Source organism: Protobothrops mucrosquamatus, unplaced genomic scaffold (genome assembly GCF_001527695.2).
Source record: "Protobothrops mucrosquamatus isolate PMUCROS unplaced genomic scaffold, P.Mucros_1.0 scaffold685, whole genome shotgun sequence".
NCBI classification, from domain to species: Eukaryota; Metazoa; Chordata; class Lepidosauria; order Squamata; family Viperidae; genus Protobothrops; species Protobothrops mucrosquamatus.
Genome location: NW_015386971.1, coordinates 103,251 through 123,021, shown reverse-complemented (window position 1 = coordinate 123,021; position 19,771 = coordinate 103,251). Strand labels below are relative to the sequence as shown.

The window sequence follows — 19,771 nt, the reverse complement described above, 5'->3', positions numbered from 1 at the left end:
TAGCTACAGTGCAGAGATTTAAGAAAAGTTTTTTTACAAAAAAATATTAATGTTAACATTTAAATATTTCAGCCTACTAAGCATGCCTTCCATTGAACCTGACTGCAATCTATAAAGCAACCTGTACAATATATATACCAGTACAATATAACTGTTCTTCAGTTTCACTCACCATGCAAAGAAAGGTAAGATGTGTGAGAGAGAGCTGAATCCAGCATGACACAATTATCTTGAAAAAAACCACTCCAAGATAAAGTTATTATATCTGGCCTGGCCTTTCCATTTTTAGCAACTGCCTATACCTACCTATAAATAACTGTTCTGAATTCCATGTAACTCACAGAGTAACTTACTCCATGAAGTTTAATCTTTTGGTGGTGGCCTACGAAATGTTCTTTCCTAGGAGATTTACATGGTCAGTTATTATCCTCTCCTTGGCTATTCAATATATTCTTTTTTAACTTTCCCATTGTACTAATGAAAAGTGGCTTTGGGCCAACTTTCTTCAAAGTGGTACCCTCCAGACCAGTGTTTCTCAACCTTGGCAGCTTGAAGAGGGGTGGACTTCAACTCCCGAAATATTGCATCATCATATTTATTTATTAAGAAAATTTGTACAGCTACCCATCTCACCAAAAGCAACTCTAGGCAATGTACAATAATTGGATACAAACAATAGATCTAAAAATATAAACATAAAATATAAAAAACTGCCCTAAGAAATAAATGATAAATACTATAAAAACAAATATATAAACTCCTAAGCGAAGAGAGGATAAAAATGGCCATCCTGACGATCTTATTACTTGTAGATAGACTGGATTATATAGAAAATCTATATATCTTCTTGTGGTCTGCTCAGAGACTATAAATAAGATTATCCTGGGTACTTTTTTTATTGTAGGTTCTTTCCACACTCTTACCTGTTTTCAACAGCTGTATGTTTGTTATGTTCTTTGCCATTGAGTGTTTTACAGATGACTATTTAAAAGTTAAAAATGAATGTTTATTCTATGTATCTCTTGTGAGATTGGTCTGTTTCCCCATTAAAATGGAGGGAGGGGAGGGGCTGATTTTTCTAACCCCATGCCTCAGTGCTACAGAGCCAAAGCTAGCAAATATATTCCCCTTTTATTATTTCGTCCTTTCCTTGGCCATTTATGCTGTGACTTAATGGGAAGGATAGACATCCCTCTTGAAGACAGGTGGTTGCAGGATTAACTACCAAACTGCATGCCAAACAGATCTTGGGTATATAGTTCCAAAGTCTTCTAGGGAAGGTGATTTAAGACCCCCATTCTTTTATCCTATGGGCTCAGCCTTGCTTTAGTCCCTCCCATATAGAAAAGTGGATTTGATTCCGTGATAAGTGATTTATATTTTCTTGACTTTTTTTCTTAAATGTTTTCTATTTGTGCTGCTTATTTTGTTCCATTTTATTTTGAATCACATACCTGTATTGTATCACTCTTGTTTTTTTAGGTTACCTTGGTAATTATTTTTACTATAAATCAAATTAATGAAAGCATGTCCATCTTTGCCTAATTACTTGTGCACTTTTTAATGTGCACTACCAATGCTTATGCTTCTGATTGTGCTTGGCTTCTGGGATTCTTCTGCATCCTCCTAACCATAAGATCTCATCATCAAAATTCAGTAACACACTGGCTGTATTCCAATATGTGTTCAGGCCATTTTCAAGGTTTGGATAATTTTTAAAAGCTGAATAGAGTGTGATTTATTTTTAGAGGTCCCCTGCTACCATTTCAGGTATCATGGGAATATCATTCTCATAAGCTCAAAAAGAGCCAAAGATGGGCCTTTGTTTGTGTTTGATAGGGAATGATAGCATTCGGTCTCCTGGAGACGACTTCCTTCTTTTTCCACATGTAGATCTATCTTCTACATTCTGGACCTGACCAAAAAATGCTATGCATCTTCCAGTGTCATAGCAGCACCAAACCCCATATCAATTATACTGTACTTACTGTAAATGTGTTGGTGTTGCAAGGTTACAAGTCTCTTGGTTATCTGTAACTGCCCATGTGAGTCACCAAATATTATGAAAACATATTAAATAAACATATTGCAAGGTCAATAATAGACTTCATGGGTTCTAGCAGTTACTGCTGGTCTGAATATGTGTCGATCTAATGCACCAGAATATTTTTGCTTCATTTTTTCCCCGTGTCTCTGTTGAATTTGGCTTGAAAATGTATGCTGGGTTGCAAAAGCATAACTTTCCACTTTCGCCCTATTTTTCTCTATCCCCACTTTGTTAGTTGCAGTTGGAATTATCTTGTTTGTGCAACATTTTCCTCTGCAGATTTCTTTCATGCTGCCACTAAGGCAAACATCAAACTTTTGTGCTGAAAGCATCCAGAGATCTATTCTGAGATAACACAGCCCTGCTTGCATCTGTGTTATCTGGGATATTTGCATTGTGTTCATTAATACAAGGAACAAAAAAGTTAATCCAGGTGCATAATTATTGGTTGTGTTCAACTTGAGCGGGTTTTTAAAAATAGATTCTTAGGTGGTCATTTTGCAGGACATAACAGATGTGCCAGGAGCCTGGATCTCTGCCATATTTATTACATACACCCTGTTATACACAGCAGCACCTGTGAATTAAATAAAAGATTTCATTCATATGGAAGGCTCCTGTTTATGTTCCTTGTGAAGACCAAGCATGTAAAGGAAGAGAATGTTGAACAAGAACAGAGAGAGAGATTTCTTAGGATTAGAAAGTATTTATTTCTGAAGTATAAAGAAAACTGAAAGAATCCATTTAATTTCTGAATGAAAATTTGGCTATGATAGGGTTTTTTTGTGTGTGACTAGAATAGAATCCATACACAACTCTCTTTGTACAGCAGAGGTTAGCATAAAGTTGTTAACATGTCAGAGATTTCTAAAGCTTGAAACAACTTGTACCTTTTATATGAATTAGTCTGTGTAGATGCACAAGATTCCAGTTTTATAGAGTGAGATTTTACAAATTCTTTTCAAACACTGAAAATTTATAAGATCTCATCCAAATCCTGCAGCATTTCTTCAGCACTTTTTCAGGCACCTGAGAGCAAAATCTTGCTGTCAAATCAGCCTGTCAATCTATCTTGCCAAGATTTCAAGTTGAGGCCATTGCCTTTTCTCTTATTTGTGATTGTTTATTTGGAGGCTGAATCTGGATCATTTTGGAAATAAAATTTAATTTTACTGCTAAGCTTGCCAGCACTCAAAAATATCTGGAGACATCAAATTTAGCCCTGGATTGGTCCTTAATTACAAGCCCCCACCTTACAATCTGTATATCTTTCCCAAAAAGTGTAACTTAATCACTTTATTTAAAATTTATAGTCCATCACCATGTACCTAGGATCATCTTCATCTTTTTTTTTTTTTAGGAAATTATCCTTAAATTAGAGTCAGAGTAACATTTCAATATGTCCTTTTTTCTGGCAAATCATAGAGCTTTTTATTGTGTTTGTATTATATTGCTATCCTACCTTTGATATCTTTATAAATAATTCAAGATAGTGAATATAACTAATATCCTTCCTCCTCCTATTTTCCCCACAACAACAACACTGTGAAGTGTGTTGGGCTGAGAAGGACTACCTGTTGCAAAATCACCCAGCTGACTTTCATGTCTAAGGCAGGACTAGAACTCACAATCTCCTGGTTTTTAGCTTGGTTCCTTAACCACTAGACTAAACTGATCCAGAGTTGTTTAGGAGCTGAAGAGTGTCAAAATCAAATCAAATGAATAAAATGTCTCATGGCCATTGAGCTTCTTTCGTGACTTCATCCAGATGTCAGTAAATGACACATGCAAATACATAAAACTTTTAGTTAACCATGGTTTATTGACTATGCCTTAGTAATCCCACAAAAAGCTAAGCTCCAAGGCACATTTATAGCCTACAAATATTACCCTACTTATGAACAGGCTACATTTTGAGAGGGTATTTGTAAATAGGTTTTGCTTGCAAATCCAATAGGCATCAAAAATATTCTCAGTTCAGACCTTGCTTTACAAAGTAATCCAGTGAGATTTGGGTGGTGGGAGGAGGCGGTGTGGGGCAGAGATTTGGAGAAGTCAAAAGGGGTTGTTTTCTGGCACATCACACACATACATGGCATGGTAGAAGCTGATCTTTTCCTGTCTTCTCCCATCTTCCTTTACTTCCTTCTCCTACTGCTGCCCGGGGTTTCACAGGACCTGTCAAAATTTGCTGCAATGCTGCCAATTGTATGGTTGAGAATACCATACAAGTGGCAGTATTGTATGTCTGTAATCCTAATCTAGGGGGACCCAGGAGTCAGGAGAAGGCTGGAGGGGCTTGGTTTCTGGTACACGGTGTATGTACTTTGCCAGTATGAACAAGCCTGCCTGTCTTTTCCTGACTTCCAGATGCAAATATGTTTGTTAGTATCAGCAAAAGTTTGCAGGCAATGTCTCTACAGTAGTATACCTAATGTCAACATCACACTAAACTAGAACGATTGTAGTTTAAGTGTTTATAGCTGAGACTACAATATTCCAGTTCTTCCATTAGAGAATGAAAAAGGTGAGGATCTACCTATGATTGACTACAATCTTGGACATAATTAGTACAAAGTAAATTCAACATATTTGGGATAAATATGGATAGGATCTTGTGTTTTTAAACCTTTTATTTAAGCAAACAGTACATCAACAAAACAGTATATTAACTAAACATCAGCACTAAAAAATAGCATAATGAAAAAATTACATAAGATTATTTTTTAAAAAGCATAGTGTAGAACTATTAATATCAATTTTCATTATATTGTCCTAAAATATAAAATATATTTATATAGGAATATGATTGTTAATATAAATAAAATATTCTCCAATTAAAGGACTGCTCAGGACTCTGTTGCTATTAATTTATGACAATGATATATCCTATATTTTTAAATAACACTGATCCAAAGAAATATACACTGTACTTAATTTTCAATGCTTTATGCTCTGGCAGTTTACAACAAAAACTGAATGAACTTCTTATGTCATATGATTTTATAAATCTTGCTGGAAATGTATAAGGAAGACATAACAGAAATAAAAAAACAAAAATGATAAAAATAATACAATAAATATAAATAAATAATAAATAATATAAATAAAATACTAAAACTAATAACTAAATGAATATTGCCACCAGAAATGGAATTAGGTATCATTTGTTCTGTTTATTTATGAATGTATAAATTACTTCGGTCAAATTATGTCATTACAACTTTTCCAAAACAGTGTGATTAATCTAATGTTATTTTATAGAGACTTATTCCATTTAAACTATTTTTATGTTGTTTTTGATGATTTACATACATTTGGGGGGAATATCATACTGTATTATAAAACATTCAATTCATCAGAATCAAAATCAAAATGTTGAATTATGTTTCCATACTTTTGAGAACCTAAGAAGCAAACTGTGTAATTTTAAATATTTTTATAACAAAGATTCTAGAGTTTCCATTGTTAAAAAAATAAACAAAGAATATTCTGTTCTGTGACTGTAATAAAAGATAAGACTAATTGAAGAAGATGCTAGACTAGAAAGTGAGGAGGTCCTGAATTCCAATCCTCCCTTAGTCACAGAAGCTAGTTGGCTGATTTTAGGTTAGTCATGATTTTTCAGTCCAAACTACATCACAGGCTGGTTTTTGTGGGGAAAACAGGAGATAGGAACATTATATATGCCACCTTGAATTATAGAACCTTTATGAGGCTGTAAATTTATTATATAGGTTTTACTGTGGGATCCTGGGTGCTTTCTGAGCTTAGTTGTTTTCTTGCAGATATTTCCTTACCAAATAATGTAACATCATTTGGTGAATCATAATGAAACACCTGCAAGAAAACAACCAAGCTCAGAGAGCACCAAGGACTCCACAAATAAATAAATAAATAAATATGAGATGTAATTCAGATAAATAAACTCCTAGCATTTTTCCTAACTTGCCAAGTTTGATAGCCTCAGATTCCCTTCCCATATCCTGGATGTAACTGCTAGCATTTCTAGCAAGATATGATGGGAAGGTCTTTGGCATAAGGTCCTTTCAATCAAGAACTGAATATTTAGGGCAAAAATCTGTCAAAAAAAAATCTAATCTGGTATAAAAGATCTTCCTAGGTATAAAGTTGAAATCTTGACAGTACACAGTTGACACATTAAATTATTTGCTCTTTTGCTATGCAGTTTATTAACTAATCTGTGTTACAGACTGAGCTCTGTGGAATTTAAAGGTTGTCTGGCACCTGTCATTGTAATAGGTCTACTCTCCAAAAAGAGGTATTCAGTTAATTGTCTGTGACTCAAGCCCTCCTCACATTATAAGAACAAAGCCTCTATTAATCTGATTTGAGATCACGGAGAAAATACTGTTCCTTATTCAAGACTGCATGGAGTAATATAAAAAGAAAATTATGCAAAGGGTATTGGGGCAATTTTGAAGTCTTTCAAAAGTGTGTGGTATTTAAACTTGAAAAATGATGTAAAATTAGACTGAGAGGGAAACATATCACTAGATGCCTTCAGAGGCAAGTTCTTCACTTCACCTGTAATGTTGAACTGAAAACTCTGAAGCTCTTCAAATGCCAGTTTCAGCATTGAAGGAGAGGCTACATTTAATCCAAGCATGAAAGCTGCAAGTCAGCACAACATAACCAGACACTTGTTCATGTTATCCAGTAGATCTGTATACTGGAAGGATTTCAGAGGTCATTGCTGTACCACTGACTTACTAGCCTGAAGGGATTCATTCTTAAACCTGGATAAATATAGATTGTGCAAGTGTCCTTTCAACTGCTTCATCTAGGTCAGGTGAAACTTTTCTTTGACATTCTTATAGAATGAGACTTTTGTATCACATTATGTTAAGAACATTGTATGCTTATATACTTTGGCTTTAAGGAATAGAGCATTAGGTAGAAACTTTTATTCATTTATATACACCTGCTAATTATTTCATTAAAAGCAATATATTAACTGAAAAGTCTATGTTGCAGAGGACAATGAGGATACTTTTTAGCCCTACGGATCTTGTTGATTGATGGGCAGGAAGACAGCACTTTGCAATAGCACTTAGACTTACATACCACTCCATAGGGCTTTACAGCCCTCTCTAAGTGGTTTATAGAGTCAGCATATTGCCCCCAACAATCTGGCTTCTCATTTTACCGACCTCAGAAGGATGGAAGGCTGAATCAACCTTGAGCCTGTCAGGATTGAACTTCTGATTGTGGGCAGAGTTAGCCTGCAATACTGCATTCTAGCCACTGGACCACCACTACATATAGATATTGTAGATATTAGATATTATGTAGATATTATAGATATTAGATATGTAGATATTAGACCTACATGTATACAGTAGACATAACTTTCCTGTTGATCATAGAATTATTATAGTTACTGAAAGCCACTAGGCTTCTCTCTTTCCTCCAGTGATAATCATGGATTTGTTGGAAGGAAGAAATGTTTCTTGGATCTTTCAATTTTCTGTGAAGATTAATGCCTTAAATTGGGAGTGAGTGACTCATGGACGTGGAAGGTGTTTTGAGGGGGGTGCTGCTATTCCCTTTTTTGTGGTCCCAGTACTTCGTTGATCACCAGATTCCTGGTGGATTCCTGAGGAAAATGCAAAAAAGATGAGTAGCTGGGCTTCGTAAACTTTTTCATCAACTTGTCTACAGGATTCCCAGATTGAGATAAAGCTAATGCTATGCAGAGAGTAGACCTCAGACCCAGGAATCATGTAATAAGTTAGACATGATTTACTCATGTTTTCAAGTGTCGCTTTCCTCAATCTTGAGAAATTAACTGTTGGTACCTGGTGTGGTAGTGGTACTGCCAGAAGATGTTTTGAAGACAGATGTCTTGGAAATAGGCTTGTATCCTATAATAGCTTCCTCCCTCCCTCTCCCCCCTCAAATTGTGAGTGCTCCATCATTGGAGGTTTTCAAAATTAGACCAGACAACTACATGACCAGGATGACATAAAGTCTCCTGCCTTGAGCAGAGGGTTAGACTAGAAGACCTTTGAGGTCCCTTCCAGCCCTATGATTGTATGTTCTAATGTGTGGAACTGCAGTCAAATATGTCCCATATGCTTGGTGTTCAGTCAGGTCGCATGTTCAGTAGAAAATGTGTTTTAAAGAAGTCGAATTGACTCCATTGCAAATGCAGGAGAGACCTTTTTTGCTACTCTCCACCTGAATACATAAAAGAATCTATGTGTAATTCTCCTGTCTTCTCCACCACCGCACTTAGAAGAAAAAGATTGAGATCAATCCTGTTAGGCTGGTTCTTTACTGCCAGCAAATCTTTTGTAGGGGATTATTTAAAAGAAAGGAATAGATTTGTTCCATCGTTTCACTGCAAGTGTAGGCCACATCATGAGTTAGCTTCCTAATGCTTACAACTGAAGTAGGGAAATCCATGGAAATCCATGACAATTGCATGATATGAGATACCTTTTCTTTGTAAGGTATAAAGGTTGCCTCTGAAAAACATATGTGTGGAGTGGTGCTAGCAATGAAGCCCTGTGGCCCAGAGATTTTCCACCTCTGCAGCTTTCTAATTGGCTCAAATAGAATGAGTGACTTAGAAAGCTGAAGTAAATGATCAATAGAGGCATGAAATGTGAGTAGAATAAATAAAATAGTCTTGGCTATGAATAGTTCACATTTGCCAATTACTCTTCTTTAGCCAGCTCAACAGTCTGTTGGGCTAGATTTGATCTTCTGCCCTAGTAATCTAACGGAACTGTAATCTTAGGGAGCTTAGACCCCATCACCCTTTGTGCTGGTTTATCATCACCAGCTGCAGCTTGTTAACAAAACAATGGGCACAACAGCAGCATCAGATGACGAATGTGTGTTTCATAAGCACCACTGACTCATCTCTCCTGTTTGTTGTTCTCTTCCATGAACCAGGTGTGCGTAAGTGCGAGATGGCTCAGCCTTTTAGTTGCCAATATGCCAGCAGTCATAACTGAAAAATGCAAACCTCTTCTTATCTGCCGTCTTTGAGGAAAACATTTTGACTAACATGTTTCCGGTGATTTCTCCCTTGATGGAAATTTCTGTTCCCCCCCCCCCATTATAACAGAGTTTTAGGGCTGTAGGAGAAAAGCAAGACATTAAAAAGATGCAAGGAATCAGTCTTTATTGAAGAAAGGAAATTGTGATTGATTAGGAAACTAATTTTAGCAGTAACCTTTGTGAGCAAAAAACTGAGGGGTGCCCTGCAGAACGAGAGAGAAAATTTTCATACTTCATCCTCTCATAGGCTTTGCAGAAGGTCAAATAAAAAAAGCAAGCCTTTACTCTGATTTGCCTTTTGGAGGCTATTTTTGTATCCCAAAGTCTGCTGCTAATGTTAATGGTGTAAAGAAAATGCAAAATCATATAGGTAGTCCTTGTGTAATGACCATAATTGGGATCAGAATTTTCATTGCTAAGCAATGCAGTCAATGACAAAACATCATGTGATCTCTTAGTTATGTTAGTTTTAGTAATGTCAGTTGCGATTGTTAGGCTGCACCATTGTTAGGGGACGATCTCATGTTTCTCCTGCCCTATGGCTCTCATTTCCACTTCAACTTCCCCCAACCATTTCTCTTCCCCCATCTCTGCCCTGAACTCTGCAATCCCTGGTGCTGTGATGGCCATAACTTTGAAGACTGGATGTTTGTTTATTTCAGCACAGTCGTAACTTCAAGCAGTTGCTGAATGTTGTTAAATGAGCTAAAGGACAGGAATGGAGCTGTTATGTAGGTTTATGCATTAAGTTAAACCAAAATGCATGTGTATTCATAATATGTGACATTGGCCAGAATCGCTGTTAAGAACACTTTGATCGGACTGGCAGATCCTATTGCTTCTGCCAATACTTTGATCCTATTGGTTCAAGTTGCTTGAAACGGAGCAATAAAACTAGAGAGAAATTTTGCTCTTCCTTAATTTAAAGTTAAACGTACTGCAGGTACAACAATCCTTAACACAATTGCTGGGAGGGAGAAGAAAGCCCTATTCTTTGAATTCCTGGTATCCTCCTCCAGGCACCTACATTCACCCCAAAGTCTTGAGATGTTGGTGGAGGGCTGCTTATTGATGTTACCAGGAAAATTAAAGGGAGAGCAACTATGAGCCTGCTCTGCTCCAGGTTTCTATTTGTAGTTCCTCTGGTGAGGCAATATCCAGTTCCCTACTGCAGTCTTACCTGCTGGGTGACTACAAGTGTATGTCTCCGCAGACTGTAGTGGAGATGGACAATGACCACAAATTGCCCCCAAGTGTTCTGGAGGCTCATGCAGTATCAAGCGGGATAGTATTAAAGCACGGTATTTGTTATGACCTATGGTCAACACAATAAACTGATGGATTAGCCAAACTGTCTCCTCCCTTAATAAAACAGACACAAAATATGGGAAGGTATCTGAAATAGGTAAGCATGTGCAGGGGTCAAACTGGGTGGCATTTCGTTCTTCCAGTCTTTGGCATTCTTCCTAGAAAACATCCATATCTTTTCCAAAGAAACATGAAGCAGATTCATGGTAAGCATGATAGAGACTTAAGCTTATGTCATTTTTTTGAGAAATCCCAGAATAGCTTTTTTCCCTGTTGTCAGATTGATGTAAAACTGAGCTGTGTTTAAATATGGACCCAAAATGAGGAAGCAATAGCAATAGATTCTGGCATTCTCAATCAAGTTTTAGATAAGCAGTTTACATGTCATGTTCTGTCAGTTGTTTAGTGTGAGAGAGAACAGAGCTGGTGTAAATCTGGAGCAGCCAAGTTAGAGAAGGCTCTTACTGTACAGATAACATAAATGGTGTTGTTGGAGAAGATGCAGAATTATGTCTTCAGAGTGAAAAACAGTGGTTGACTTCCAGAAATTATTTTCAACAAGCTGCATATTTGAAAATTACAGAAGAAAATAGCTGGAGGTAAGCTCGAAGTTACTCATTTTGTGTCATTCCTAATTCGAAATATGTTAATAAATCCTTTTTTTAATGGATTGTAGTCATTCTGCTTCCTGCATTAGCTGATATCTGCTAAATATATCTCTAAATGACAAGTTCCTGGAGAAAGACTGGTTTATTATGAGTCATTGACTTCAGTGGACCTCTTGAAACTCTCATACCAAAAGTTAACAATTATGGTCTCACCAAAAAAAAATAATCTCACAAGATATGGAGATCTTGCCCAAAGTCTCATGTGAGTTGGGTAATTTCGGTGAGATGTGCAGCCAAGTAAATGTGATCAATAATAATTTGAGAGTAGAGTAACTGTGCCAGGCCATTGTATAATCAAAAATAGTCAGGTGATCCCTGATTCAAACAACCATTTATTTAGTCCCATTTGAGTCATCTGACTCCAAACTAATTTTATTTTATTAATTCTTTATGCTGCCCATTTCCCCTATAAATTGGTTTACAATGCCTAAGTTACTGGTCTTCTGTCTTTCGGTCAACTCTTTGGTTTGCTTTGGTCTATTTTTTAATCCTTAATAAAAGCTGAAGTGAATTCTAGAAAAGCAGTTAATATTTGCTTTCAGTAAATAGCAAATCATCAATTAACAGGCTATTTATCTTATTTCAATTGTATCTGAATTTTCTGCCCAGTATATGAAATAAAGGGATGTAAGTCACTGTTCATCCTTTGCTGCACCAAGATCGATTCTATTCATAATCCTTGCCTTTTTGATTTATTGAACTATACACTGGTACCTTGGTACTCAATTGCTTTGAAACTCATCAAATTTGGTATTCAATGCATTTTGACATGAACATTTTGTTCCAGTACTCATCATTTGTTTGGTACTCAACGCATAAGCTAGAACCTGTTGATGTCAGTTGCCTTGTGACTCACTACATTATTCCTTATTGAGAAAAAATGTTTGTTATTCATCATTTTGGGCACTCAGCATGCCTCCCAGAACCAGTTAAGAGTGAGTACTGAGATACCACTGTATGTCCCTGACAAATTTAATTATTGTCAAAATTATTGCAGAATGAAGATCTGGAAGATCTCCAATTGCTTTTCAAGGGTGCTGGATTCTCTTGTTGGTGGCAGAATCTTAGATATATCTATTGTTCCCCCATGTCGTCGTCATCATCATCATTTTAGCCATTGTCTGTCTACTGCAGAATGAAGGCCTCTTCTGCGTGTTTCCAACCAATACGGTCCTGAACTTTTTTTTGCCAATTGGGCCCACAATATTTGCTGATGTCATTGATCCATCTTGTTTTAGGTTTCTTATATGAACTCTTTTTATCAAGTGGAATCCATTCTATGATGGCCTTGGTCAATCTGCCATCAGTTCTTCTTGCTATGTCACCAGCCCATTTCCATTTCAGTTCTTTTACTCTCTTGATGATATTGTATACTTTTGTTTCTTTTCTAATCCATGTGCAGGTCTCTCTATCTTGTCTTGCAATGCCAAGCATAAATCTTTCCATGGATCTTTGCGCCACTTGTAGCTTTTGTATTGATTATATTATCCAGTTAAAAATTCTTTTGTTTCAGGAGACTGGAACTAGTGATTTGCATATTGAGGGCAATAAATGCTTGCTTCTTCTAGCAGCCCTTGGAACAGGACAAGATTTTTTGCAGATTTGAACATCCGTATTTCAATCACTCACTAGAATTTGTTTCTAATAAATGTTTATATGCCATATTAATAGTCTTTGGCTATGCTCCCCATTTGCTTATATTGTTATAGTCAGGGAATTCAACACAAGATTAAGCCTGAACAATATTCCAAATTCTGCCATCCTAGAGATTGATCCCCTTTGCTAATCAGAGAATCCAAGAATAGTGTTGAAGACACCTGCATATATAATACAGCTCTTTTAAGAATTAGATCTACAGATCTTGAATGGCCACCTACTATCTGGCAGAAATTTCACACTGGGCAAGCATAGAGCCCTCCTTGATCAATTATATTGCAATTTCTAGAAGTCTTTATTTTCCTCTGTTTAGATTTTATCAGTCTGAACCATTCTCTTCTTACATAGTACACACTATTACTCATTGTTATAATTTGTATTTTCTTTCTTTTCTTTTTGCCCTGTTTTGTCTAAAACAGACCCTTGTATACTGACTTGTCAGCTGTGAAATGGTGAGCATACGGAGTACCAAAGGGCTGGATGCTTGAGTGTGTGACAGACAACATATGAGCCCAATTCTCTTTGAGAAGTTGGATAGTTTTATTGAGACTGTAACCATATCTCAGATAATTAACAAGGGATATCTCCGTGCTGTTTCTAAAAGATGGAAAAGTAGTGGCTCATCTTACTCATTTTAATGCAAAGAATATTAATCGCACAACAGGGCAGATGCTTCCATCTGTTTCTCATGTGTTTCAGTGTATTTAGATCAGAATTCGTTCATCCTATTGATATCTCAAAATGGCTGAAGTTGTATCTAGAAGCACTTGTTTTACATTTGCAAAGGGGATCGCAATGCTAGCATATGATCTTGCATAATAATTAAGATTTCTAATTAAGCTGAAACATCATGTCCTTTTAATTATGCAATTAAGACATCAAATTATATAATTAAGACATGTAATTAGATGATGAAAAAGTGTTATGAATTTTTTCTGCTGCTTAGTTGAAATTGCATTGAAACGTTTTTAAAACTATCACATTTCAAAGGCATAATAAATTTTCTGTGTTTCTTCCTGAATTAAGAGCATATAAAGCAAAAGAAAGTACATATCCAGAACTTATCAAGGAAAAATTATGTTATGTTCCTTCTGGACATGTGATTAGGAGATTATGTTTGTGGAATTGGGCTGTGATATCTGGACTCAGAAATATCAAATCAATTTAAAGTTGGTCTATTTCAGAATTGCAACTTGCACCATTTTGTTACATTTTGTAAAAATTCTATTTTTTTAAGAACAGGATGAATGTAACATCTTTTAAGACAGACCATTAGAAAAGCCCACCTTTTATATACAACTTGCATTTTTTTTTGTTTCAATTTGGCCAAATATACCCATTAACTTTTCAAAATATTTATCTGCTCATTTTTGTCAAAAAAATAAAATAATAGTAGACTTGCTGCATTTTTCTTCTTGCATCACATAATGTCATCCATTTTGCCAGATGAGGCCACTTAGTCGCACCAAACCATAATATGGCATGTTTGGCTATAGTTTTGCATGTTGTGTGAACCACTGTTTATAAACTATGATTTATGGAACCATGGTTCATGGTTTATGGCATAATTGTTTATTCACATCACTGCAACATATGGTGAATTAGGACCCTGTTTCTCATTGCATTTAAGTAAATTTAGGTAGTCCTCAACAACAGTTCATGTAGTTACGACAGCACTGAAAAAAGGGAGTTATGACCATTTTTCACACTTACGACCGTTGCAGCATGCCCATGGTCATGTGATCAAAATTCAGATGCTTGGCAACTGACTCATACTTATGACCCTTGTAGTGTCCCAGTCATTTGATCATCTTTTACAACCTTTCAACAAGCAAAATCAGTGGAGAAGCCAGATTCACTTAACAACCCTGTTACTAACTTATCAGCTGCAGTGATTCACTTAACAACTGTGGAAAGAAAGGTCATAAAATGAGATAAAACTCACTTAACAACAGAAATTTTGGGCTCAATTGTAGTCGTAAGTTGAGGACTATCTGTATATTCAGTGTTAGTCTTTAATGGATTTAATGGATTAATTCCTATGATGGGAAGATCACCCTGTTGACAACCCTGGTTGACAATGTGTTCAGCAATTTCACATATCTTTAATATTCAGGAATGAGATAGATGTCTGCCAAAATACATAGAAGTTTGGCAAGATAATACCAAACATGCTTTTGTATCAGTAAGGTATAGCTAGATATTGTTAGTGGAAAAATTCCTTGGAGCATGTCATAATAATGGCTAGCTTATCATGGTTTCCTCATTACCATACCTTGTTTCACTAAATATACAGCAAGCAAGTGTATCTGTTTCCCTCTGTCAGAGATTGAAGAAAGTGTAAAAATATATTTTTGATGTTATTTAGTACCTAGTATATTTCCTGTATGATATAAATGAATAAATAATTGTCATTTTTAGTCCCAGAATCTCTTATTGGTTGACAGTGAATTAATTAGAACACTGGATAGAATGGGGGGTGGGTGGGACTAATACATATCATCCACTGGCTGGTGTGTAGCAAATATCTTTGTAACTTTGGCAAAAATAATGATGATGATGATGATGATGACGACAACAAAAACAACAATACCTGGCTATGGCTAAGAGCAGGAAAATTGAAGAAAGAGACTGATGGACTAATTTTGGCTGCACAAGACCAAGCTTTAAGGACAAATGCATACAAAGTCAAAATTGAGAAGACAGCAACAGACAGTAAGTGCCGCCTATGCAAAAAAGCTGAAGAAACAGTGGACCACCTGGTAAGCTGCTGCAAGAAGATTGCACAGACTGACTACAAGCAGCAGCATGACAAAGTAGCAACAATGGTGCATTGGAAGATTTGCAAGAAATATCATTTGCCTGCAAGCAAGAACTGGTGGGATCATAAAATAGAGAAAGTCATAGAAAATGATAAAGTTACATTGCTCTGGGACTTTAGAATTTAAACAGACAAAAACATGCCACATAACATCGTGGACTTAACAATTGTTGATAAGAAAGACAAAAAAAGTCTGGATAGTGGACGTGGCAGTACCTGGAGACAGCAAAATAGAAGAGAAAGAACTGGAGAAGATAACAAACAAAGATAATGACTGGCAAAGGCAAGCAAGGGTAGTACCAATAGTAATAGGTGCCTTAGGTGCAATCCCAAAACAACTGGAGTACCACTTGAACACCATTGGCATTGACAAATTCGCCATTAGTCAATTGCAAAAGGCGGCCTTACTAGGAACTGCTTCCATCCTGAAACGATATTTATAATACCATCAAACATCTATCCTAGCCTATCCCAGGTCTTTGGTAAGGACTCGATAGATAGACAAAAATGTCAAATCCAGTCTGAACATCTGGCTGACTGTGCGATGATGATGATGATGAATAATAATAATGATGATGATGATGATGATGATGATGATGATGATGATGATGATGGAAGAGATCTTCTAGTCCAACCCCCTGCTCAGGCAGGAAACCCTATACTATTTCAGACAAATGCCAGACAAATTTGTTCCAGATGTTGCCAAATATTACTGTTCACTGATAGATTTGAAACAAAAACTGAGTTATTCATAATCCATTGCTTTGTGGTTTATGGAAAAGTGACATTTCTGTCGTTGTCAACTGGAAGACCAAAAGAAAGAAGGATCGTAAACAGAGGCTAATCTCACATTCTATGCTATGCCATAATATGATTTATAAACCATGGTTTATATCTAACATTATGAATGAATTGACACTATTTGTCTGTACATCATGTTTAAGACAAGTTACAGTATGTGTAAAATCATATGTGTCCCTAGCTTCAGTAAAATAAGAAAATTATAGCTATTGAGTTTGCTTTTTTAGGATACTAACATTGACTTATATTTCCTGTCATCAGGATACATATTTAGCTAGGATCCACTAAATTATTTCTTAAAGTTCAAAAGTACTACTTCTGTAATATAAAAACTTCTTGAAATCCCGTTGATGGGGATTTGCAAGCACTACAACCTGCCTTATTCAACACTTATTTATCTGATTACGCAAAATCCCATATTTCATCTTCCAACTATGTTTTAATTTGGATTAATATCTGACCAGTAGCAGTAGTCAAAGCACATCTGGTGCAGCTGTACAATGTTGAATGTTGCCTACAGTTGATCCAACTTTGCAGAGCTTGGGGAGTGAAATGATGATGATGATAAAAAAGGAGGAGGAGTTGGAGTTCACTGCTGGATTGATTATTGATTAAATAATTATCAATTATTAACTGATGATTGATTAACTCCTCAAATTTGCATCTAAGAGACAGGATCAGAAAAAGGAAAGGGGGCGAGGTGGTCCTGCAGGAATACAAGCTAATTTGAGGGCTAATCCACATGGAGCTCCGTTTCCATCTGTCCTGTTTGTCATCTTTTGCTCCCTAGAGACTAAAATGGACATTCTGAAACTTGAGCTGGCCACGGAGTGTATATTGGAGGTGGTGATCCTTTGAGAGCTGTATGCAATGAAATTTCATTTTGATGTATGCTGATTGGTGACAATAAAGTTGTTGTTGTTGTTGTTGTTGTTATTATTATTATTATTATTATTATTATTATTATTATTATTATTATTATTTAAATTTATATCCCGCCCTTCTCCTTGCGGACTCAGGGTTGTTGTTGTTGTTGTTGTTGTATTTAAGAACATTCCTTTTCTGTCACATTAAAAATGGCAATTTCTTGCTGACCTCCAGAGGGTAGCTATAGTACCATACTCAAAGCTTGTAGGGCTACCAGCAGCTTTGAAGCCTTGGCTGGCCTATTCTTTCTTATACCTGTTTAATATTTTCTGATAATGTGAGCTAACAGAAAGTGTTGTAGAGCAATAACTCTCTTCTATGAGAAAACTATTAGAAGAATGGTGGGAAAACAATGATGGGGAAACCATGTTCATCTGCTTGGAGTACCAGCCAGCACTTGTTTCTGATTCCTAACAAAATTGAAGAAAAATAATCTTGTGAAAGTATTTATAGGAACCGGCAATCCATTTTTGTCCTTCACTGTTGTAATCAAGAACACCCAGACATTTTGCCTTTGACAAAAAGAAGGGTGTTTTTTCTTCAGAGTGGAGGGCAGAGAAAACCCAAATATTAAAAGATATGCAGGCTATCTTTTAGACCTAGCTATCTCTTCCCACAAAAAAGCCTACCCTTCATAAAAAAAAAATAACCATAAGGAACCATCCCTTGAAATCCCATTTTCACTGTAAATCACCTCTTTGCTCACTGTGGCTTTTTTTGTTGTATCCTGTCACAGAATAGCTCATGTTCTCCCACCAGATTGCCTGTCTCTGCTTTAATGGTACCAGGAAAAATGTTATAATATATAAAGCAGAATTTCCTATTATACCATGAAGGAAAAAGAGTAGTGAATTTTTTCCATTACTGTCTCCTGAGGTCTCTTTGCTAGCAATAGATAGAAATTTTGGAAAGCAAGAAAGCAATTCCATAAATAAACATTAGATCTTGTTGAGTTGTATTGAAGGCATCTAAAATGACTTTCTCTGTGTGGGATTCTCCAGCTGTGTTAGATGATAATTTCCATAAATCTACCACTTGCATCGCCCATGAAGGCCATAATCAGAATTATTCAGTGGATACCAGATGGGTGATGGCTGGTCTAGTAAGATCAATAGGGTTGGATTTCACAATGCTGTATGAGAGAAAGTATCAACCAGGGCCAATTATTAGTATTATTAGTATTGGGGCGATCTAAGATTACTGAAGTCTGAGAATCTGATTTTATTTCATATATCTAGAGTTTGAATCAACAGCCTTTTCTGAAGTAAAGTGATAACAAATTTGGGAATAAAAATGGAATGAAAGGTTCCTATCCCATCTTGCACTGCAAGTGGTTGTGGGAATTTCCCACGATTGTTCTGCCAGTTGAGCTTCATGGCTATCCTCTCACCTGAGTTCTGAGCCTTATTCTTCCAAATCTGAAAACCTGTGAAAACTTTTTCACTTTTTTTTTTAATTCAGGCACACCACCTCTTCATTCTCCAGGCTTGATAAAGTGGGAGTCCGTCATCCTCCATCTTTGCCTTTCATTGGAAATCTGCTATATTTTCGTGAGGTAAGAAATTTTTTGAATGATGGCAATTTGGAGGTCTTTGTCCCATCAGTCCATTCCATCCACTCAGGCAGGAAAGGTATGTTGCAGACCTTGTGAGTTAAGGAATTCCAACTGGTGGGATCTAGGAAGAGATCCTTCTCTGCCGTCACCCCCACCCTATGGAATAGTCTTCCCTTGGAGGTGAGACAGGCCCACTCTTTTGGACTTCTGAAAAGGAGTTAAGGCATGGCTCTGTGGCCTCACGTGAGGAGCCCAAGGAAACATGCAGCCCTGGGGCTGGTTAGTCCCTTGAAACCCCTCCCTTCGCCTTTTAAGTAATTTTAATCTCTTGTCTCATCTTAAAATTTTAAAAATATTTTTAGGATACACACAAACACAGATAGACAGTACAGAAATGTGATAATAAATGATTGACTGAATGAATTAATTTAGACATTACTAAAGAAACCCTATTTATCCTGCCTTTTGACCACCTTATAGTTTACATTGATTATATCACAATAATCCAGATTGAAAAACCTGCTGGAACTTTAATGAGGTTATTCTAATTTCTGAAATGTAGAGGTCTGTATCTATAATCCGTTATTCCAATGACTTTTACAGAAAGAGATAATTCAGCAAGATATCTACTTCCCTGTCTTCCCTTTTATTTCTCCTAGCATCAGTGCTCCTGTGCTTATTTGGTGATGGTGCTTTATATCCATTTTTATTTATGGTTCATTAATCCACACCAAGACACTAATTCTGTGTGCCAAACATACAGCTAAAATAAATATATCTTGTTCAGGCTAATGTATTACATTTGTTGTAGTTGTGCAGAACGGCTCAACCTGTGTGAAGATAGATGTACATAGGTTCTATTTAAACTTTAAAGTGAATACACCTAGAGGTAAGGAATGGGAATATGAACAACATTTCTCCTCAACCCTGCAACCAGCATTAACATTTAAGTA

At 36.3% G+C, this 19,771-nt stretch overlaps 1 protein-coding gene across 1 annotated transcript in view; it reads left to right on the top strand.

The window, feature by feature from the left end:
• Positions 1–19,771, top strand: part of TBXAS1 (thromboxane A synthase 1) — a gene marked incomplete at its 3' end in the record, with an annotated part of 128,674 nt that overhangs the window by 23,886 nt on the left and 85,017 nt on the right. The window contains exon 3 of the mRNA XM_029284527.1: positions 18,725–18,818. Coding sequence (XP_029140360.1) covers positions 18,725–18,818 — 94 coding nt within the window. The remainder of the gene's footprint in view (positions 1–18,724; positions 18,819–19,771) is intronic.